Genomic DNA, 24377 nt, shown 5'->3' on the forward strand with positions numbered 1-24377 from the left:
CACACACACACACACACACACACACACACACACAGATGTATATGGTTAGCAGGCCGAAGCTGGTTTGAGTTAGAATGGAGCCAGTCAGTGTGTGAGAGCCTTACCCCCTGCCTGCTACTGCCACTCTCCGCAGTCTCTTTCCTTCTTTCTGTCTCTCCATCTCTCTCTTTCTTTTACTACATATGTGTGACAGTCAGCCACTGCTCGCCGAGGCCGTAGTTTACCAACCAAGCTCCCAATGCGCTGTGAAACACACGCACACACACACACGCACGCGCACACACACATGGACACACACATACGTACAGGGTTGATCTGCATGGCCTCCGTGTCTCCTGATTAGCCCCCTTCATGACAAACAAGCCACCAGAGCAGAGGGGAGCGGAGCACTGAAGAAGGAGGAGGAGCAGGAGGGGACGGAGGGGAGACGTGAGGAGGAGGAGAGGAGCAGAGGTGTAAGAGGGAGGGGGCAAAAGGGGGCGAGGTGAGAAGGCTGGGACCCCTGGGGACCCCTAGATCACAGCCATGCTAATGAGGAGCTGCTTTGCCAGCAGCAGAGGTGTCAGCTAACCCCTGACAGGTGCACACATGCGTACTCCCAGGGCTTGTGACTGCGCGTGCACATGTGTACGCTGCGAGGGTGTGTGGGAGGGGCTGCAGGGGGCAGGTCTGTGTCCCAGTGGCCTAGCCTGCGGGCGGCTTTGTTCTGTATGCAAATCTGTCGCTGTGGCGTTCTGTCGCCCTTGATGGAATGTTGGAGCAGCCACGGCGAACCTGAAGCCCAGGAACACCGCAGTGCGCGCACACACAACACACACACACACACACACACACGTGACATCCACTGTAGCACATCCTCTGCTTCACCAGTCACCTGCTTGTTAACAAACCAGAATGTGCGTCTTCTGTGTCTGCAGTAAAGCAACATTATTCTACACACTCCAAACTTTGCCCCCTGGATGTCATGTTTTTCACTCTGCTTCCTGTAGAACTGTTCATGCCAAATGAATGCCGTACAGCAGAGAAGTTGGCGGGCTAGCGTTCAAATGGTTCTTATTTTTAATTATGATTTTTTTTTTTTCTTTCTCTGAGCTTTGTGAGAGTTAATTTGGCGTCAGTGAGCATTCATTACCATCCACTCACTGTTCACTGTCAGCCGAGAAGCTCCCGTTTGCCCATCTCGTCGAAGGCTGAGGCTGTGGATTTTTTGTTATTCTTCTGCGGTCTTATTATAAATCCCTCTGGATTAGAGCATACGATAAAGGCCCCAAAATGTAAGTGTAATGTAAATGGAGGGAGCTCATGCTTCGAAAATATAAATCAAACACAGGCTGGAGGGCAGCATATGTGAATTCCTAAATTAAACAGAAATCCACATGTCTGCACCATACGCCTGGTGTCTACTCTAACCCCGCCAAGCTCACACCAACTTTTCTACACTGGCCATATGCAAACAGTCAATACCCCTGCTCCCCTTCATTCACTGGCATTTTGTTTGTACTTTTAAGGCAAAATAATAGCTATAAAAGGCAATCTGGAAAGAATAAAATCTGATGTAAAGCTCAGATCTTAGTCTCTGAAGACTGGGTTAATTGGCCTGGTGGTTTAGTAAAAAAAAAAAATCCAACCCAGGAGAGAAGGAGAGCATTATTACTGCCCCACCTCAGCTCCATGCATGTGCCAATGTTTTAATAACTTCCTCCAGGCCTCCTGGCCCTTAGCCCTTTGTTTTGTTGCACAGGACAAAGAGCTGCCCTCCTGAGCTGGTCTCAGGACTGCATTGTGCTTGTCTGTTTCATGGGAAAGTCTGCCTGCAGTGGACACCTGGGTGGAAATATTACTGCTAAGTCAAAGATTCAGACTGTTTCAAGGGAATGTCATCACGCTATAGCATTTACAAGCAGTTGTACTGCCAGCAAAATGACCAACCCTGAAATCCAGTTGATAATGCAGCACCATATTATAGAATCCTGCTGTGACTCCATTTCATCTCACGCCCATTCCCTGAACTGTGTGTGTTTGTGTGTGTGTATGTCTGTGTGTGTGGGGGTGATAATGCGTGTGTGTCTGTGTGCATACGGCATGCCAGAGTAAATTGGCCGATTAGGTCCGGCATCAGTGACTACGTGGAGAGGAAAATGTAACTATTCTAACTGGTAGTTGACCCTGGCGGTCAGCGGTGGAGGGGTCCCTGCATGCGTGTCAGGCAGACGACTGTAATTACCACAAAGTGAAGCATGACACGGCCCGCCGTGATTCTTTAATGAAGGCTTTTATTGGCCGGAGCACTGAGCAGCGACAACATTCACCCTCTCCCAGCATGTGTGCGAATGTGTGTGTGTGTGTGTGTGTGTGTGTGAGAGGAAAAGAATGGGGTGAGGACATCTGCATCTTAATGCATCTATCTATCTATCTATCTATCTATCTATCTAGCTATCTAGCTATCTAGCTACAGTACAGGCCAAAAGTTTGGACACACCTTCTCATTCAATGCATTTTTTAAATTTATTTTCATGACTATTTACATTGTAGATTCTCACTGAAGGCATCAAAACTATGAATGAACATATATGGAATTATGTACTTAACAAAAACGTGTGAAATAACTGAAAACATGTCTTTTAAATTCTTCAAAGAAGCCACCCTTTGCTTTTTTATTAATAAGGGAAAAAATTCCACTAATTAACCCTGGCAAGGCACACCTGTGAAGTGAAAACCATTTCAGGTGACTACCTCATGAAGCTCATTGAGAGAACACCAAGGGTTTGCAGCGCTATCAAAAAAAGCAAAGGGTGGCTACTTTGAGGAATCTACAGTATAAGACATGTTTTCAGTTATTTCACACTTTTTTGTTAAGTACATAATTCCATATGTGTTCATTCACAGTTTTGATGCCTTCAGTGAGAATCTACAATGTAAATAGTCATGAAAATAAAGGAAACGCATTGAATGAGAAAGTGTGTCCAAACTTTTGGCCTGTACTGTATATCTATCTATCTATCTATCTATCTATGTTTGATTTCATTATTTGCTCTTCCAGTTTCTTTTCTTTTCCAGTCTGCTCTGTATTTCCCTCCCCTCCCCCCGCTTGCTTGCTTGTTTGAGAAGTTGATGAAATTTGTCTTTGGCCGTCATTAGGCAGCAGCCATCAGCTGCCACTCTATTAACTGCCACGCTTCCTTTAACAGCATATGGCACGGCTGTGTAAGATATGACGAGATGCAAATGCGTTGCTGTACTTGTGGTGGGGGTGGAAGGTTGTGGGGGTGGTGGTATGTGATTTGGGTAGTTTGTATTGATGAGGCCATGTGTGCAGACCAAAATGCAGAAAAGAAGTAAAAAACAAACAAACAAAAAAACACAACTTGATCAATTGAGAGCCATCTTTAAAACCCAGTCCCCAATCTTACATCTTCATTTCATATTGATCCTGGTGTGTTGATGAGATTACACAGCTCCCAAGTCTATAGACCCCTCTCGGTCCCAGAGGGCATGTAAATACCCTCTATGTGTGTGTCGTTGTATGTGCGTGTGTGCCCAAGCACCCTCCACCTCTCTTCTTACCCCCTCTCCTCCTCCTCCTCTTCCCTTCCCTCTTTCGCTCTCTTCTCCCCGTCCAAGCTGTTAAGCTGTCCAGCTCTCCGCTGCCAAGCGGCCGTGTGAAGCCTAGCCAAACTAAACACGGGCAGGCAGCCTGCCACTCGCCACACACACACACACACACACACACACACACACACACACACACACACACACACACACACACACACACACAAAAATACATCCACATAGAGGTCCACGCACATGCACACGCTTGTACACACGCTTTAGTCGCAGGAGTCAGGTCATGTCCCACCCCACACAAACAGTAAGAGTGACGGCTACACCAGAGCCCCACTAATAGCAGAGAAAAACAGACAGAATCAGTAAATGAGGCCCTCATTAACTGTTTCTGACCCCGTCTCCCCTGGGGAAAGCCAAACCAATCACACCGCCAAATCAGCTTCCTGTACTAGACACTGATCCAACATCAGCTTTCGCTCATCTGTTCTGCACGGTACAAGTGTGTGTGTGTGTGTGTGTGTGTGTGTGTGTGTGTACCGATTTGCGCTGTGAGAGAGGCTGGAGACAGAGAAGGAAAGTGAAAAAGAGAATATTGCTGCACATGTATTTGTGTCTGCATGTGTTTTTTTACATTCCATGACAATGGGTGGCTTTGAGGCAGCCATCTTACTGGAAGGGCTCTTGATCACATAAGACTTTGGGCAAAAGCAACTTCTCGGTCTTAGTTTTCTCCCTCCGGGCTCCAAGCTTTGGGACCACCGTACCAACTCAACTCCGCTTGCGGTAGCCGCTGATGATAAAGTAGATGCAGATGCCTCACAAGCATCACAACACCGGACTGTGTTCAATGCTAGCCTGTGTTGAATTAGATGAAACCCAACCAAGGCTCTTTTTATGACTCCTAAGCGGGCTGACACGGACGTGCCATAGTGACTGATAGATTAATTTGGCTTTATTAAGTCATGCCATTTAAAGGGGCAATTCGTCAATGAGTTTGTGTATGTGTGTGTGTGTGTGTGTGTGTTTACAGTCACACCAAATAACTTTACTGTAGTTGTTATTAAACCAGTGGCGTAGAGCTTTATTTCATGTGGATGCTATGTTAAGACCGGAGGGGTCTTTACTGTTTATACATCCTCTCCATCACCTCTCCTGTCTCTCCTTTTGTGTGTCTCTCTTTCTCTCTAATGCAACCTCTCACCCTCCCTCCCTCCTCTCTCCCCCTCTCCCATATTTCCTTCCCCCCCATTGGTGTGCTTTTCTCCCCATTGCTGCCTCCCCTGTCTCCATATGGAAATGACAGAGTAGACGAGATGGATCTGTATATTAGAGCCGAGCTGACATTAGAATTAGCATAATGTGTCGTGGCCTTAGGGCAGTACCTGCCATCTGCATTAGCCCGTAGACGCACACGCACTCAAAATGTATTTCATACACACTGACACAGACAAAGCCCATGGAAGACCTTCATACATGGACACAAACGGAGAGTTAATATAACTGCTCTTTTAAGCACAATTCATTTAGGTGTTCGCACAGGTTGCTAATACAAAAGTATTGCATTGATTTATTTGAGCATATTTTATTTGGATTTTACTAAATTCACGGTGATTTTCTTTCTCTTGGCCCACAGACAAAGATGAGCCGTCTAGCTACATCTGCACTACCTGTAAGCAGACCTTTACCAGCGCCTGGTTCCTGCTTCAGCATGCCCAGCACACTCACGGCATCCGCATCTACCTGGACCACCACCCAGTCAACTGCTCCCTCACCCCCCGCATGGCTCTGCCTCCACCCCCGTGTGACGCCCTGCCCCGCTCCCCTCTCCCTACTTTCCTCGGTGACACCAACAACCCATTCCACCTCCTCCGCATGGCTGCGCCCCTGCTCAGGGAACACCCCCCTCCCCCGGGCTACATGGAGACGCGGCTGCCCGCAACACCACCCTTTATCAGCCCTCCCCCACCCCCTAGGACCCCTCTAGAGCGGCTGGGCCCAGAGGAGATGGGGCTGCTGTCCCAGCACCCCAGTGCCTTTGAGAGGGTGATGCGGATGGCCCCCATGGACCCTCCTTCCATGGACTTCTCCCGTCGTCTGAGAGAACTGGCGGGCAACACGACCAATAACGGGGGGCCCACTCCTCCTCTCTCACCCAACCGCGTGCCACCCATGCACCGCTTGCTGAGCCCCACGCTTTTCCAGCCTGGCCCAAAGCCCCCGGCGTTCCTAACCTATCCCCCACAGCCGCCCACTTCTCAGGGGGGACACGGTTCTTCCAGCCCTCCTGACAGCCAGGGTCAGAACCAGACCCCGGGGAAATCCAAATCCTGCGAGTTCTGCGGCAAGATTTTCAAGTTCCAGAGCAACCTGATTGTCCACAGACGCAGCCACACGGGGGAGAGGCCGTACAAGTGTCACCTCTGTGACCACGCCTGTTCCCAGGCCAGCAAGCTTAAGAGGCACATGAAGACACACATGCACAACAAGTCTGGCTCCATGAGTGGCTCCCCCGAACAGGGAAATAGAGAAGAGGGAGGAGAGGGTGAAGAAAAGAGCCGGGAGGGACATTCAGGAGGGATGGGCATGGACAATGAGGAGGAGGAGGAGGAAGAGGAGGAAGAAGAAGAGGAGGAAGAGGAAGAGGAGGAAGAGCTGAGGAATGGAAGTCGGCCCGATTCCAACTTGAGCGAGGACTCCCAGGAGTTCAGCCAGAATAGGGAGAATGGGCCGAGACAGTGTCCCGAGGAGAAACCCCTGGGCGGGGATAGAGGAAGCGACGGCGGCAGAGTGGGGATCATGCACCCGTACAACCATCTGGACAATCACCTTAGACTTAACCCTAACAAGAGAAGCCTCGAGAGACAACCTAACGGCGACGGCGGAGAGAGAGAGAGGGGCGAAGAAAGAGAGAACGAGAGAGAGCAGAACCGAGAGCGGGACCAGCAGGTGAACCAGAGGCCCGCGATGAACGGCAGGATCAGCGTATCCGAAGCGGACTCCTTCCCCGGGCTGTTCCAGCGTCGGCCCACCCCCATCACCAGCCCAAACCCCTCCGCCAACAACAAGAGGATCAAGATAGAGAAGGAACAGCTGGAGCTCCCCCCAACCTTACCCCTCATCTCCCCGGAGAACGTCTACTCCCAGCTCCTGGCTGGCTACGCCGCGTCGCGCCACTTCATCCGAGAGCCCTTCCTGGGATTCACAGACTCGCGCCAGTCGCCGTTCGCCACCTCCTCCGAGCACTCCTCCTCAGAGACGGGGAGCCTGCGCTTCTCCACCCCGCCCGGGGAGCTGATGGAAGCAGGAAGCGCGTCGGGCCGCAGCGGCAGCAGCACTCCCCACCTCCTGCGGGGACCCGGGCCCGGCAGGCCCCCGAGCTCTAAGGATAGGAGGAATGACACGTGCGAGTACTGTGGCAAGGTGTTCAAGAACTGCAGCAACCTGACGGTGCACCGACGCAGCCACACGGGGGAACGGCCCTACAAGTGTGACCTGTGCAGCTACGCCTGCGCCCAGAGCTCCAAGCTGACGCGCCACATGAAGACCCACGGGCAGTTTGGGAAGGAGGTGTACCGCTGCGACATCTGCCACATGCCCTTCAGCGTCTACAGCACGCTGGAGAAACACATGAAGAAATGGCATGGCGAACATTTGATGGCCAGTGAGGTCAAACTGGAGGAGGCGGACAGAGGTTAAGCCAGCAGCCGTTAGTTATACAGCCTACATTGACCACAAGCAAACACTCACACACAAATGCAGACAAATGATAGACACAGACGAATGCAGACACACATGCACACACAAAATCCCTGTAACCACTTCTTCGGCTATGGGGCTTGGCTGGATAATCTCTCTCTCTCTATAAAAAAAAAAAAAAAAAAAAAAAGAAATTTGAGACTGATTGATGTTCATCTTTTTTTCTTGTCACAGAAACTGCCACCTGAGAATATAAACAAAGGGAAACTTTAATGAGAACTTGTCTGGAATGCACAACTTGGTGTTTCTTGGCAAACCGTCTGAGGATTTTATCAGTTAGGAATCCATGGAGCCTTTCTACTGTGCAATAATTTCTGTATTTATTGGATTTTTGTAATGATATTTGGCATGTGCAGGTACATCTTTGTGGGATTTCATATGGAGTTAGTTTTGAAATGTGCTAAAAAGTTTTTTTTGTTTTGTTTTGTTTTTTTCTAAAATGCGATAACTGGAAGAAGTCACCCTAAATACAAATTTTCTTTTTCTTCTTCTCTCCTTTAAGGAAGCTTATTATCATGTGTGAGTAAAATTGTGCAAAGCAGTTAGCTTTTTAAAGTTCAAATAATTGTTTTCTATATAAACTTGCAGCAGCGGATTACAATCCACTCCCTCATCCAGGCCTAAAGCACTGAATGTCAGCCTGACAATAAAACATCATGCTGGATTTTAAAAATCCAATGTTACCTTATAGACCTGATAAGTTACTACTTTAACTTAGTTACTACTTAGTCATTACTTAAAATTTATTCAGGGAATTTGTCCTTTTAAATATTGGCGTGTGAATAATTTCAAAATGCAGTTACTGTATTGCTGTCCTTGCTTCAGTCAGGACATAAATAAAGGTTGCACTTAGTGGAGCCTTAACTGATACTCAGTACATTCCCGGTGTAGGATTAAAATACCATATTTAAATGAATATGTTGAATAAGTTAAGACTACTTGTGATTAATGTGAGAAGGAGAACAGTCCTGTTTATGGTTTTGTAAATATATTCTTTTTTTTTTCTATATGTTAAAGTAGCCCCGACTGTACGTGAACGATGGCCTAAAACTAAACAATCAGAAGACCAGCTGCTTGCATCATCCACAGTAAATGCTACGTATAACTACCATTCATTATTGCTTTATTAGAACCACTTGATTATCTCCCCCACCCCATGTGTGCTTACTCAAAAGCCATTTGTTATAGCTCAAGCTACTTCAACAATTGTAACAGCCTTCGAATCATTCTCCATCTCCCTCTCGTGTCTGCCATGGCATCTCTCTCCGACCCGGGTCGACTTCACCGTGTCCCCTTAGGGCCCACAAAATGGTTCCAAATGAAATTCATATCAATATGTGTTAGCGTGTGTGTGTGTGTGTGTGTTCTTCTCTCTCTGCAGTGTGCTCTAAGCCTCTCTCCGACGGCGTCTTTTCACAGTTCACTAGCTCAGATTCATGCATTAGAGCGGCTTTTAAAAGGAAGCCTGTTCATTCGCCTCACAAAGTGATATGGGTTTAACTCTCAGTAACAGATTTTGAGACAGTGTGCATGTTCGTGACTTTTGGGGATTACGTTTTTTTTTCTGCATCGTTCATCCTGAAATGAATCTGGTAGAGAAAAAATAGGCTATATGAGTTATGATAATTTTGAGCACCGTTGCGATGAGACCTTGAGTAGGGGCTATTCTTATGGTTCGAATGAAAGACTGGAACTGAGAAATAAAGAAGTGTGTGAAAGAAATGGACGGATAGAGAGAGAGAGAGAGAGCAAGACCTTGACCAGGGAGAAGAGCCATTTAAATTAAATTGGAAGCATGTGAAAAGTGTGTTTTTTTTTTTTTTTTTGTACCCAAACACACATCTACTGGCCACATCTTGTAACGGAGCATGAGAGGGAGGGAGACGGCAAAGCCACACGAAAGGAGATTGAGACTACATCTTTGTTTTTTTGTACTCCAATTCTCATCACAATCATCTTAAAGTTTGACCTGCCATTTTGGCCTATTGTCAGGTTTTATCTGCGCCATTTTGTTTGAATAGGAAAAAAAAAGAGAGCTTTGCTGTATCTTGTATGCAAATTCCTCTTTTTGTGATTTTTTTTTTTTTTTTATAGAAAGGAAATGATGTTGAAGCCGCAGCAGCTCTCCATAAGCTAGTTCAATACGTTTTAAGGAATTCACGGGAGAAGTGCGATTGGCTGAAGAGCTGCTTTTGGCTCGCTTACACATGTTGATGCATGAGAGCAAAAATCAAGATCCTGTTGTATACACACGGTGAATTCATTCCAGGAAAACTGCGTTCAGTTATAGGCTAAAATGAGGCATACAACTATCAAATATTTCACATCCACGCGATGAACGGTGGAACCTGGACAGAGATCCAAATCACACATGGACATTCAGTCTTACAATATGTTTACAGTGTTGAAGTATGCCATGAATGAAATATGTGTAAGTGTTTAAAAATGATAAAAGTATTGTTTTCTCCAATGTTCTTTCAAATGCCATAGCAGTTTTTGTATGATTATCCTGGTGGAGGGATTTTATCTTCATGAATATGTTTCTGTATGATTACTTGTTCACTGTATGGGAAGACAATTTTCGAAATGTGATATTGCAGAATCATGCCAGATTATTATTTTTTTTTCTAACAAGAGTGGTGCCATTATTGACTTTTATATTTAATTTTTTATTTTTTATTTTGAATGAATTTCCTGTTGTTGGTTTGGTGAAGCTATCCTCCATGGATGTAAAAAAAAAGAAAAAAAGAGATGTTCCTAAAGGAAGAATCTTTGGCAGGGGAATGCAATGCTTTATGCAGGGAGACATTTCCAAATCAATTTTCTGAGACATTCATAAACATTATGTTTTGTTTTTGTTTTTATCCTCATGGTTGGTTGAAGGTCTTGTGACAGCACTTACAACTGTAATTTTCAATACATTTTCATATTTCACTTTTCACAACTTTCACTTACACTCTTTGTAAAAAAAAAAAAGAAAAAAATAGTTTCCGTTCTTTTGGGGGGAGTGCATCATTGTGAAAAAAAAGTGATTTCAGAACAGTACACATCTGCTGTTTTGAACATATATGTATTTTTGTAATGTGTTGAAAAATCAATACAAGAAAGCCAACACTTCAATAAATGTTGCAATTGCTCTATGATTGAAGCAACTCTTCATTCTGATTATTTCATCTTCCTTTTCGTCTACCACCACGATTAATACACATTTTAGACATCATAGTTCTAGTGACAGCTGCAATATCCTAAAACAAAACTTGGTTGACATTCTAGCCCATTTCTTGTGAAATAGACCTTTTTTCATGGCAGACATGTTGACATGTCATAGTAGGAAAAGCATAGGTGTATTCAAACCATTAATGATGGCTGCATTCCACTCAGGAGAGGCCCTGGTATTGTGCATGCTGACTCACTGAAATAGTTTACTGGAACTGAGCCATCGTCAAGGTTATCAATTTCAGCTGTGCTTTTCCTACTATGACAAGTCAAAAATGTCTGCTGCGAAAAAGGTCCATACCTCATCTGTCTGAAATGTTGTCTTAACTTCCGTAAGAGGCTGAGCCAAAATAGCAGCGTTAACTTTAGTCAGCATTCCTTGAAAACTCTAATCCCACACAATCGAATCATGCATTTAAACTCTATCAACTAGGTTATGTACAAAACCATCAGAAACTGCAGCTAATAATTTAGTACAACTCCCAGTCTGATGTTGGCTTTAGGGTGTGGAACTTTGTTTAACTGCCAACTACCAGCCAACAGTGGCTGACCCACACAGGATTTATACTTAGAAGGTTATGCCATTAATAAAAACTATCCAAAACGTCACAAACCGATCTGAATCTAATGTATTTCCCTTCCTATTTATTTTTGCATATATTGTGGAATGTATAGGTTTAAAGATTATTAAACGATACACATTTTTAGCATCTAACGTAGGCTATATACCGTACACGAAGCAGAACGATGAACCAGAATTCTTCCAGAATTTGACCAGCGACAATGACTACCACTTACAGTGGTGTGAAAAAGTGTTTGCCCCCTTCCTCATTTCCTGTTCCTTTGCATGTGTGTCACACTTAAGTGTTTCGGAACATCAAACCAATTTAAACAAAAGTCAAGGACAACACAAGTAAACACAAAATGCAATTTGTAAATGAAGGTGTTTATTATTAAAGGAGAAAAAAAATCCAAACCATCATGGCCCTGTGTGAAAAAGTGATTGCCCCCCTTGTTAAAACATACTATAACTGTGGTTGTCCACACCTGAGTTCAATTTCTCTAGCCACACCCAGGCCTGATTATTGCCACACCTGTTCACAATCAAGGCATCACTTAAATAGGAGCTGCTTGACACAGTAAGGTCCACCAGAAGATCCTTAAAAGCTACACATCATGCCGAGACCCAAAGAAATTCAGGAACAATTGAGAAAGAAAGTAATTGAGATCTATCAGTCTGGAAAGGGTTATAAAGCCATTTCCAAAGCTTTGGGAATCCAGCGAACCACAGTGAGAGCCATTATCCACAAATGGCGAAGACATGGAACAGTGGTGAACCTTCCCAGGAGTGGCCGGCCGCCCAAAATTACCCCAAGAGCGCAGCGACGACTCATCAAGAGGTCACAAAAGACCCCACAACAACGTCCAAAGAACTGCAGGCCTCACTTGCCTCAGTTAAGGTCAGCGTTCATGCCTCCACCATCAGGAAAAGACTGGGCAAAAATGGCCTGCATGGCAGAGTTCAAGGAGAAAACCACTGCTGAGCAAAAAGAACATCAAAGCTCGTCTCAATTTCTCCAGAACACATCTTGATGATCCCCAAGACTTTTGGGACAACATTCTGTGGACCGATGAGACAAAAGTGGAACTCTTTGGAAGGTGTGTGTCCAAGTATATCTGGCGTAGAAGGAACACTGCATTTCATAAAAAGAACATTATACCAACTGTAAAATATGGTGGTGGCAGTGTGATGGTCTGGGGCTGTTTTGCTGCTTCAGGACCTGGAAGACTTGCCGTGATAAAAGGAACTATGAATTCTGCTGTCTACCAAGAGATCCTGAAGGAGAATGTCCGACCATCTGTTCGTGTACTCAAGCTGAAACGAACTTGGGTTCTGCAGCAGGACAATGATCCTAAACACACCAGCAAGTCCACCACCGAATGGCTGAAGAAAAACAAAATGAAGACTTTGGAGTGGCCTAGCCAAAGTCCTGACCTGAATCCTATTGAGATGTTGTGGTATGACCTTAAAAAGGCCGTTCATGCTCGAAAACCCTCTAATGTAACTGAATTAGGACAATTCTGCAAAGATGAGTGGGCCAAAATTCCTCCAGGACGCTGTAAAAGCCTCATTGCACGTTATCGCAAACGCTTGGTTGCAGTTGTTGCTGCTAAGGGTGGCCCAACCAGTTATTAGGTTTAGGGGGCAATCACTTTTTCACACAGGGCCATGATGGTTTGGATTTTTTTTCTCCTTTAATGATAAACACCTTCATTTACAAATTGCATTTTGTGTTTACTTGTGTTGTCCTTGACTATTGTTTAAATTGGTTTGATGTTCCGAAACACTTAAGTGTGACAAACATGCAAAGGAACAGGAAATGAGGAAGGGGGCAAACACTTTTTCACACCACTGTATATGGTTGCACACTAAAACAAGGACTCGCCCTCTAACCATTTTTGAGCATATTTGAAATAATTTCTGCTGACTCATTCACAAAAAAAATAGAAAAGTGTTTATTCTGCATCCTTGCTTGTTCTAAAAGAGAAGCCCTGTCTCTTAAAAAAATATATTCCCATCATACAACTAAACCTCATTCTCAATTCCGTTTTGATATCGATTCTCCTGGATTACATCTGTTTCAACTCATCGTCGGACCTGTGGAAGGTTATAAAACGGTCGCAGTTTGTAACCATAGACAGTTTGTAACATGTAGCTAACTTAAGTAGCTTACATAAATTCACTTTTGATCCTGGCTCGTTTAATGATAGTAGACTCTTAAGACGTACAGAAGATGTTGTTTCCTGCTGTATATCCACATATTTCAATAAAAAGCTTGAATTAAAAAATAAAATAAAAAAAAACGTCAAAAACCAAAGTAATGGGAAGCAATGGGGTAGTGTAGCAGGAGGAGGTTAGTGGTAACTACCTGGCGCTCTCTTCATCAATCACTGCCGCAGAGCGTTCTATAAAGACGGGCAAGAGTCCTCTTGGCTCCCTTCTTGCTCTTTGGTGACGGAGGTGCGCCGTAGCCCACTTCCGGGTCGCTCACTCCGTGTTGACGTCTCGCTGCTGCGGCACAGGTGAGGTAGCGGCTTTGCTGTCTGCGCACTCGTTTTACTGTTATCTACTGCTGTTATTTTTACCATTTACTGTATGCTCGTTGATGTCTTTTTTTTTTTCAACGCGTGCCGATCGCGGATCATAGGCTACCTGTAATTAGTTGCCCTCCTCTGGGTGCAGAAATGTTTGGCTGGACACGTGTTAATGAGCTGTTCTGTCACAGATAATTGCCGTGCTGCATATGCACGCTATGAGCTCGCTGTGGCAGCAAAAACTGCCCTGTCCTGTTAGTAGTGTCCCGAGGAGTGTCCCGGGACAGTCGGACACAGTCCTGTGACACCCAGACGCTGTCCTGTGACTCCCATGACCGTCCCGGGACAGTCATGGGAGTCACAGGACAGTGTCCGACTGTCCCGGGACACTCCTCAGGACACTACTAACAGGACGGGACAGTTTTTTCGCTGCCACTGCTGCTGTCTTTATGGTCGACACAAAGGCTGCTTGATCAGTAAGTAGGCCAGATGGTGCAGGTTTTATTTATTGGGAACCAAGCATGAGGAACCCATTGTTGTAATGATTATTATTCTGCTGCGCGATAGCATTTTTTTTTTTTTTTTTTTTTTTTTTTTTTTTTTTTTTTTGAGGGGCTGAGGATGCTTCATCTCCCCAAAATTGGCACAAATGTCAGACCTGGCAAAAATTGCAATTCTGTAGCGATTGGGCTCGGACGTAGCCAGCAGGCTCCATAGCGCCCCCCCTATCGCATGCCATGGTTTGGATAAAGTTCTTTGTTCGCAAAATTTGGTGGGACCATTGTACTAATCTTGGGGAACGCATATCATTTTTGTGCGTTCATTTTCCGAACACACGTTTGAGGACTTTAGGATTCACGTAAATTCTCCAAATTTTGCAGCCAGCCATGTTTGATCTGATATCGCATTTAGGCTTGGGCGTGACACAGTGGCTCTATAGCGCCCCCTAATTAGTTTTAGCCTTTGACCGCATTTTTGACACCCTCGATGTACTCAAACTCTCAAAATTTGGCGCACACATCAAAACCTGTGAGCATTGCGAGACTGTACAGCGATTTGGTTCATGGGTGTTAAGCAGGCTCCATAGCGCATAGTTGCTCCGATATTCACGACATTTGGTACACACATTGAGCTCATCATTTCAGGCATATTTCCAATTTACTTTCATTAGCCCCGCCCAACCAGAAGTCGGCCATTTTAAACTGTATGCGTTTCTATATGCACATTCTGTCGAACTCGTCCTAGGGGGTTTATCCGATTTGTCTTGTTTTTTTGTTGATCTAATCCTGACTGATGTGACCTTTTTAAATTGTGAAGTAATTTAGCTTGAACGATGATAGTTTGTTTTTGATCATAAGTACATTGGTTTTCTTTCTTTCCGTTGTAAGTGAACCCCCCTAACCTAGTGTTGAGTTGCTGAGAGCCGAAGGTGGTGGTGCTGGTGTCCGGGTGGTGGTATCCCCTTCTTGGGTGCTGTGCTGTCTACCCCAATTTCTATTGCTTTATTCACTGTTGTGTGAGTGTCTGTTCACGGGTGACTCTCCCTGGGATCCATCACTACCCTCGTGACCCCCTTCTCCTCCACTAGTATGCCTCAGCAACAATTATAATTTTGTGTGTGTGTGTGACTATATATATATATATATATATATATATATATATATATATATATATATATATATATATATATATATATATATATATATATATATATTCTTGTCTTTTTAAACTGAACCACGTCACTCACCAACCTGTATTGGAGTTAAGGGGTAAAATCATTCTCTGGGTAAAATTCACAGGGTGGGGTTGTCTGTTTTTGGGTCAGATTCCTCCTAGACCTAATTTCCTCTGTTCTGTTACGTGCGTGTTGTAGAGTGCGGATCGGGCCGCATTTTTCTATCCGAGCCTGGCCCGCGTCCGACAGACCAGTAACTGAACCCGACCCGAGCCCGACAGGCATTAAGATATTTATGTCCAAGCCCGACACAGGTAAAATCTCGTATTCTTTTTTTTCTCATACTAATGACACATGCACGTTTGTTTGTGTGGAAAGCCCGCTTTTATTAAGCAACTGTAGGAAGGCATTCGGAAATGTCAACAGATGAGCGCATCAGAGCACACGGGGCAACAAGCGCACGTTAACACATTTAAAATGTTCAATGCCTTATCGCGCTGATGTGATCCGACCCAAACATCATTTCTAAATATCTGTCCGAGCCGAGCCGGGCTGGGCTGGTATCCATCCTCTAGCGTGTTGCGCCCCAACGCACACACACCCCCCCCCTCTCATGCTGCCACAGTAGTTTTTAGGAGACGGGGCTGGAAGAGACAGAAACACTGTACATGATAACTTTAAACGACTGCATTCACACTGATGCTGTCTTGTGTTAAGTTGGTTTCTGAGATATAGCCTCAAGGCATCAAACGAGTTGTTGCTCAAAAAAAAAAAAATGTTTAACCAGTGTTGGAAATACATGAAATATGTGTTATTACTTATTATATACCTTAATGTTTTAATCAGAAGCTACAAAGTCACATTTTCTAACACTCAAATGTCCATTGAATGTAAGCCAGATAACAGATCAGTATTTTTCAGTCATTAGAGGAAATGCAAACTGCAGTGGATGTTGAAGTGTGATGTTTTAAAGGTCTCGGAGTAGATGTTTTAGGATTGAAATACATATGTTGTCAGTGAGGAATCTAGCTAGCTTGCAGTTAACGTTCCCGGGGCAAGACGAGACACAGAGAGGTGGTAGGTAGTGAATTTTGCTCAGAATCTGACAAATATTGCACATGGTGCCACTATACTAGTGCATTGTTTTAAAAAAAACAAAAGCTCCGTCTAAAATGTTACTTTGCAGATGACCGCTCGTACAACTACCTAGCTTTTTTTTTTTTTTTTTTTTTTTTTTTTTAAAACGATACAAATGAGAGTGAGTGACTCACAGCTTTTATTACTGAAGGTAGCTGATGACAGCCTCATGTTTCATAAATGAGTCCTGGCATGAGTGTTGGGACCCATCAGGTATTTCTTGATATCAGGCCAACGGCAGTCAAGCCTGTCCTTGCTTGAGCCTCCAGGCTGTGCGTGCGTGCGTGCGTGCGTGCGTGCGTGCAAAGAGAAGCAGGAGAAGAGACCCAATAGAGCGGAGATACAGGAGTGAAGAAAGGAAATAAGGTCTGCGCAGAAGGCGGTGGGTTTTGTGTGTGTCAAATCAGGAAGAATTCTCGATGGTTGCCAGCTCTTGAGACAGAGACACACACACACTTAAGTGTTCCAGTGTCACATTATGCATGGTTCAATATTAAAATGGGTATTACATCAAAATATTCTGAAAATAATCAGCTACCAGTCCTTCAAACATCTTACACAGATGATGTTTGGAGGATTTGGTGTTTGCAAGAAGGATCTGATAGTAACTTTGTGTGTGTGCCTGAAGGCTGACATCTGGGTGCCATGTTGATGATTGTTTTCTGGTTAACAGAAATGTGCATGTTGAGAATGCCACATTCCCACAGCTCTTATCCTAGCAATGGTAAAACTATTAACTTAACAATTGCAATAGCATGACTTTCTGCAAACTCGTTAGTGGCTGCAGATGTTTTTTTAATGATTCAAAAAAGGTAAAAAGAAAAATAACCATTTCAAGTTATCATTCTTTCTCTTCATATATTTTAAGCGCAGGAGGCAATTTGTAGGGTATTACACTTATCAAATTGACATGCTGCAGAATAAAGTTGTGTATTTGTCTTGCAAAATTGCAAATCATATCACAACTTCAAGAGTCTCATTATAAAACGTATTTTGCCAAAGCCTTATACTTGTACTGAACAGTCCATTTTCTCTAAAAGGGGTACTCCATATAATCAGAGGCCACACAAATGCGTGTTCACAACCCATTCTGGCCACTTCTGTGACATGAGGTTAAAAAGCTCTTTTTAAGCTAGTTTAGGAGAAGGCCCCCTCCTGTGTGCCCAGCTCCGTGGGAGAAAAGTGTCCTCCAGCTCCTGTGGTGAGGAGGTGCCGTATTCTCTTCACCAGAAAGCACTGGGCAGAGGCCCTGTAGTCACAGACAGAGAGTCGCGGGAGATGGGTTTGGAGTAAAACCACGTCCTCTGGGAATAGGGTGTCAGCAGGGATTGCGGTTCCCGTCCTGGGTCACACAGAACCACAAGGCCACCGCAGAGACCTGACTTTCCACTGGATCACAGGGCCCGGGCCCCTCTGGCCTCTCTGTAGATATCCAGTTACTAATCTACCGGCCCTGACCAGTACCCAGTCAAATGGCGCTGCCCGCCCAGCAAGCAGACTGGGCTTGGCCCTGCGACACAGAGACCATAGTAAATCCAGCCCAGCTGGCTGCTCTTGGGAAAAGGGGGAAGAAAAAAAAAAGGATGCAGGAATGGATGGAGGGAGAGCAATTTAAAAGGGTGGTCAGGACAGAGAGAGCAGTGTGGTCGAGCGTGGTCACTCAACAGCTGTGGCTTGGGAAGATTCTCTCTTCTGGGAGAATCTGACCCAAAGGAACAAAGGCTTTGTGGTCATGTCGAGCGTGTAACTAAAGGACAGGAAACGCTGACTTTTCAGAGGGAGGAAAAGCCACTCTGGGAGGTTTTGGTCGTTTATGGCGTAACCATGTCATCAAGCATCAAAAATGGTACTCATCTCAAAACAGAAATGACAACTTATGGTTGCTATAATTGCTCCCTTGTATCTAGAAAATTCCTTACTAGAATTCATTGTTTGACAATGACAGTTTCCTCTTAACTCTTGCAAACAATAAGACTGATGAGTGAATGGACATGACAGACACCTTATATAGGGGCATCTCAGTTCCCTTATTTGATAGCTCCTCAGCTGAACCAGATTATGTTCTGGCCCTCCTTCGTGAAGGCCATTTCAAAGCTTATTCCTGCCTTGAGGAAGGATGAGCAAGGATACACAAGAGCAGCCTTCCTGGAAGCCGTGCAGCTGAATGGGTGGCGTTCGCAACCCATACAGCTGATAAATTCATGGGATGCTTCCGAGTAAAGGAGGTCTCATCCCTCACATTTTGTAGTTACCCCTCTCCTCCCTCAGTGGGACAAACTAAAGACATGAGGAGCCAGGGATGCAATTCAGGAGAACCGAGATGTACCTCATGTGAGCCACCCAACACTGAACTGATGAGGATAATGTGGGTCATAAGTGCACAAGCCTATCTTAGCTTGTAGACATGTGCAGAATGTTATGTCCTAATGCACCTTTCAGTAAGCATCGATAGCACTACTCAGGTAAACATTCCTGCCTAGACTCTTGCACGTAAAGTCATTTATGCACAGCAAACATTGTGCAAGGAAACCTGCAAAAGCACAGGCTACAATATATACCTGCTTGGCAGAGTTCATACTTTCCAATAGAGTGGTATCCATAGCATGTCACCCCTGTGTTTTGCACAGGGGAGGAAACCCTATTGACACTAGTGCCAATAGTCAGGTCTGTTTGCACACTCACATGTACATTGTTGGCTCTTTGATAATCATGCATTTAGTGTTCCATCGCTGGAATTCTGTGATAGCAGCCATATTTGCGGTCAAATGAAACCCTGCACCCATTTGGCATTTCATTTTGTGAGTGCAACTTCGGAATAAACATTGAAACCAGGGCAAAGCTACAGGTTAAGATTTTATTGACAGATCTTTACAGATTCACCTAGTAGCCAACCTGAAAGACAGAGAAGGAAACACATTTAATCTCAAGCTTAGGCTTCATTTTTACTGTGAATCACAAAACAGTACCTTTTGCATGAATTTTCTTGGCACTCCCCGGCGGTGTCGACCCGGCTGCAAGTAAGAACCTTGTACACCAACTCCACTGTAGGGCTGCTGTTGTCCAGTCGCTGCGCCACTCTGACCTGCACTCCCAATACTCGCCTGCCTGACAGTGCGACGTCTATAAGGGATGTTCTTGGCCTGCTGAGTGCTGGGATAGTTGTCCCTTGTGTAGTGAGCGTCCTCCCTGCTGTCTCTCCCCTGCTCAAAGCTGTTACTGGTGTAAGTATACGTGCCTGGAGGATACTGGCCAGTCAGGAACATGTAGTCATAGGAAGGGTAAGGATAGGGGACCAGGCCTGATGGCACAGGTCCTCCATTAAAGCCTTGTGAAGGCTGTGCAGCATAGACAAAACGAGGTGGTGGCATGGAACCTCGCGCTTCGTTCTCAGAGTCAGAGTTACCTTGCTCAAAGATTTTCTGTTCCTGGAAAAGTTCCCCTGCCTGGTACTGTGGCAGAAAATAGTCAGGCTGGATCACAAAGTTAAGGCCAAGTGGTCGAAGGGCAGGTCCACTGGAAGCAAACTGCTGAGTGCTAGGTCCTGTGGATGCTCAAGCAGAAAAGGGACTGGGAGGTGCAACAGCCCAGGAAATACCTAGGAACACAAGTCAAAGTGATGTTAGCAAGTAATACTCAAGGCAATGAATTTAACAGCAAGGTTCCTTTGCTAAACATGGACATCCACATCAGTTCAGACACTTAGAGACCCCCCCCCCTCCCCCCCAACAGCTCAAGTTTAGTTAAGTCACCCTAGCATTAGTTACCTTGTTTAGAGGGAGGTCCTGGAGCATATCCTGGATGTGCTGGTGCAACAAAAGAGTTGGCCTGACCTGGATTTAAGACAGTTTTAGAAGCAGACCAAGAACCAGAAGGGGCAAATCCACCAGAAGGAACCATCCAGTTAGAGCCAGCAGAAATTAAGTAGTAGAGATCATCAGGCGAAACTTTTAAAACAATAAAACTACTCAAGTGTACAGCAATAATACTTTACCTTGCTGCATAGGGTAGCTGTAACTCAAACCAGTCAGCAAAACAAGGAGCAAAGCCCTATTGAAAAGCAGACAAAGCATAAATACAACTGCTTAACAGAAATCAGTCAAAACATCACAAAGAACCTGTTGCTCACCCAGCAGTACACCAAACAGCCATCATGTTGAATGAACAGCTGAGGTACCACTGTGATCCTGTGAAAGGTTTATAAGTGCTACAGGTGACCTGCCCTGACCAATCAGAACATAGCCAGTTAACGACTCACAGCTGCGAGCAATTGGATCCTGATTAAGGTGGATCCCCCATGCTGAAACTGCAGCAGTGAGTGTATCATAACTGGTCCAGTTGACTTATTTTCTCCAAACGTCGTGTTGCACATTGCCACATTAGGCGCTAGATTACAATCCTTACACAACACAACCTCTGTAGTTTTTGTTTCTGTGTTCCTTGTTATTCTGGTGTTTCTCTTTTTCATTTAGTAATCTCATTGAACATGCCCAAGCAGGATCCATACACACACTTCTGTATTTCTGAATGGTTAGAAATGACTTACTTTTTGAAATATAGTATACATATATAAATATATATATATGTATGTATGTATGTATGTATATATATATATATATATATATATATATATATATATATATATATATATATATATATATATATATATATATATATATATATATATATACATATATATATATATATATATATACATATATATATACTGTATATATATATATATATATATATATATATATATATATATATATAAACACCTGCCCATACTGTAATACAGTTATTGAGGTTTAGTAAATCTTTCATTTAGTTGTTTAGCAGTTATTTTTCAAGTTTTAGTTTGTTAAAATGATTTTGGTCGATGACAATGGTCGCTATAATTGCCTCCCTCTACATTCAGAAAAAAAATCTTTAACTGTAGGAAAACTAGAATCCATCGTTTGACAGTTTGACATTATAGTTTTCTTTAAACTCGTCTGCATTTGAAAACAATACAACGGATGAGTGTCCAGGCTTGACTGTGAAGACACCTGATGTCATCCACTTTAACACTGATTTGTCTTCAACTGATCCGGATTCTATCCCTAAAACAACTCCGTGGGTTGGGACATCACAAGCCCTCCTTAACACTGGCCATCATCTCGCCATGGAGACACAGTCAAGCAAAACATTTATGTATCTTTGCGCTGCGGCCACACCCTCGCTGTCTGCTTATTTACGTCTGCTGCTGCTTTTAGTCTCTTCTTCACTTGCTCCGACTGTCATAACCTCACTTGTATCTATTTTCATTTCTCAGTCCTTTGTTCTCCGTTTCCTCTCCCTCGCCTGCTTCTACTTGATTGATTCCTTCCAGGTAAACTCTCCTCCTCATAGCTCCTTCGCCCTCCCTTTTTGCGCTTCACCTTCCCTCTCTTTTTTATTTCACAGACAAACTCTTTTCTCTTTTCCCTAGCCTCTGTCCCACTGTCAGCGTAATTCCATTGGTGTCAGACCTCCCAGAGGGGCCCAGACACAGGTACCTAGCTACTGCGGTGGGGAAGCTTCTCTGCTGTCGGCTTCCTGACGCCTGACCTGCCCACACACACACACACACACACACACACACACACACACACACACACACACACATGCACACCTTGCCTCAGGGGGGTCAGTGTCATTGTTGGCATTGGGCACATGCTCGTCGTGGTGCAATATTAAATCTTCTCATTTGATTTGGACTGTAATTATGTCGTAAAAACAAACTGGCTGTGAAGCCGTGGCCCGCCAGTGTGATCTACTTTCATCAAGTGCAGACTGGCTTAATTATAGAGTGCGCCATACACCCATCTTTCACTGGGCAGCTTTTCCTGCTGCTTCTTTAAGCCATCACATTCTTTTATTGTACGTTAATCACAAGGCAATTGGGTCGTTTGCTCTTGCTGGGGGTAGATTTAAAACACTGGTCTGTACACATCCTGCGAATTCTGGAACAAAAAAAAGTCAAGAGTTAAGCAGTTGTACATGGTAATGGAATCTGATGCCTTCTCTATTTCTGCGGTGTACTTAATGATATGGTGTTCATACCACAAAGGTATTCAAATGTGAGGAATTTCTGCTGAGAATAAAGGATCTGCTGTTCTTTGTGCACATCAAATTGAGTGTGTGAGGTTAGACAGATAAATGAGTAAATTTGACAATAAATGACCAAATCTCATCAAAGAAAATCACACTGATGTGAACGACTGTAAATAAAACTTAGATCTTTCCCCCCGTGGGATTTTATTTCTGTTTCATTATCTTAAGAGGGAGCCATAAAACACTTGAAGGAATCACACTCAAGTATGAAGATCTATGAATTTTATGAGCAAATTATTTCCTCATATAGCCGCTGCTTTTTATCTGGGTTTTAGAGCCAGACATCTGAAATACATGTTTGTTTAGGCCTGTATGTGCCACATGGTTAAGTCAAACCAGATTCCACCTTCACACCAACTCGCACAGGAGGACGCCAGATGCCAAATCGCAACATATGGCAAAATGTGTATTCATTTTTTTTTTTTTTTTTTGCTGCGCTTCATGCAATATTTTTTGGAGCACTGCTTCAGATTACTCAAACGATTAAATGATTTGCCCTGTCTTTTATGTTTCAAACTGATCTTAGATTTGTGTGAAACTATGTATGGTTATAATGAAGTCAGTTAACATTAAGGACTTATGTTTGATCATTAAAATAATGAAAAATAGAGACCTTCCCATTCAGGAAAATCACAAAAGAAATGATAATTGACAAAATCCAGAATCTGGAAGCCATTTCCTCAAGAGTAAAAACAAAAAAGCTACAATTATAATCCTGATTTCAATGCTCCGTGGCTACCAGTAAGAGACCACTGCAAGGGTTTATGTCAAAGATGAGTGTGTGTGAGGGAGGGATGAAGGATGGAGCTGTCTGGGGACTGACCCCTTTATGTCTTAATAGTTGAGCTGAAAAAGGGGAGAGACTGTGAAAACTGAAGGGTCACCGAGGGAAAGCTTCCTCGTTTTTGTCCCTCTCCACTGGCCTTTTATGATGGGTTCATCTGTGTTGTGACAGGTGTGTGAAGTGGCCGCCTTACTGGAGGTAATTGCCATTTCTCTCCTGTGGGTCATTGTTTGTCCCTATGCCTGAAAAGACCATTAGAAAAAGAGGATTTTAGGTTGTCACAGTGCCAGGGTTAGGGAAGAAGACTTTGTAATTCTCTTGTTCTCCCAGGAATAAATTGAATAAAAATCACAATTATGAAATATTCAAACTATCCGGAGTGGATCCATTAACAGCGTGGCGTGCTGTACATAAACACAGGCGGTAAACACACCGTGCTGATGCTGCTGTTCTTTAGCTGGAACAGAACTGCTGTGGCTTCACTGCAGAAACCATTATAGTGCCACCGAGGAGAGTCGTAAAGGTGATTAACAGCTGCTTCTAATTAAAGATCAATGGAGAGTCTTTCCGAGGTGATTTGTTTTATGAATTAGGATGCCCACTGTCCATTAATGACATCAGGCAATGTCACTGTAACAGATTGGGTATTGATTCATCTTTGTTAAAGACACAGCTCAAACCAAACTATAGATCATGACTGCCCGAGACGTTTTTGATTTGTTTATGAATGCCCCCTTTATTCACAGTGTGGTAAAAAAAAAAAAAAGTCTGACACCCCTTAACAGCACACTCCACCCAAATGCATGGCTTTTAATTAATGTATACATTGCATCAGAAGATAGATATGTGGCATCTGTTTTTCTAATGCTTGAGCTGAGGTAGTTGACATTACAGATCAGCAATGCATCACAGGGGGTAAAAGGGCCATGAAAGCGCCAAGTTGTACAGTTGATTTCATATGACCAATGGCCATTATTCTAAACACCTACTCAAGGTAATTTTATGCACTTTTAAGGT

The 24377-nt window shown here is 44.0% G+C and overlaps 2 protein-coding genes across 4 annotated transcripts in view; one reads left to right on the top strand and one right to left on the bottom strand.

Moving 5' to 3' along the window:
* Positions 1-7428, top strand: part of bcl11bb (BCL11 transcription factor B b) — a 29188-nt gene extending 21760 nt beyond the window's left edge. Inside the window, exon 3 of the mRNA XM_028605578.1 lies at positions 5198-7428. Coding sequence (XP_028461379.1) covers positions 5198-7260 — 2063 coding nt within the window. The 3' untranslated portion in view covers positions 7261-7428. The remainder of the gene's footprint in view (positions 1-5197) is intronic.
* An 11856-nt stretch (positions 7429-19284) lies between these two features.
* LOC114573176 (uncharacterized) lies at positions 19285-20630 on the bottom strand. 3 transcript variants are annotated; one of them, XM_028605166.1, is made up of 5 exons: positions 20571-20630; positions 20436-20491; positions 20209-20274; positions 19411-20039; positions 19285-19336 (listed from the first exon to the last, which is right to left on the bottom strand). In XM_028605166.1, the coding sequence occupies exons 4-5, from the start codon at positions 19810-19812 to the stop codon at positions 19325-19327; spliced, it is 414 nt and encodes a 137-aa protein (XP_028460967.1). In that variant the 5' UTR covers positions 19813-20039; positions 20209-20274; positions 20436-20491; positions 20571-20630; the 3' UTR covers positions 19285-19324. The 3 variants fall into 3 exon arrangements, with proteins under 3 accessions (XP_028460967.1, XP_028460970.1, XP_028460969.1); XM_028605169.1 differs by lacking the exon at positions 20209-20274 and having other exon boundaries at positions 20571-20620; XM_028605168.1 differs by lacking the exon at positions 20209-20274 and having other exon boundaries at positions 20583-20610.
* Between the last annotated feature and the right edge of the window lie 3747 nt (positions 20631-24377).

The sequence above is a fragment of the Perca flavescens genome, chromosome 18 (assembly GCF_004354835.1).
Source record: "Perca flavescens isolate YP-PL-M2 chromosome 18, PFLA_1.0, whole genome shotgun sequence".
NCBI lineage: Eukaryota > Metazoa > Chordata > Actinopteri > Perciformes > Percidae > Perca > Perca flavescens.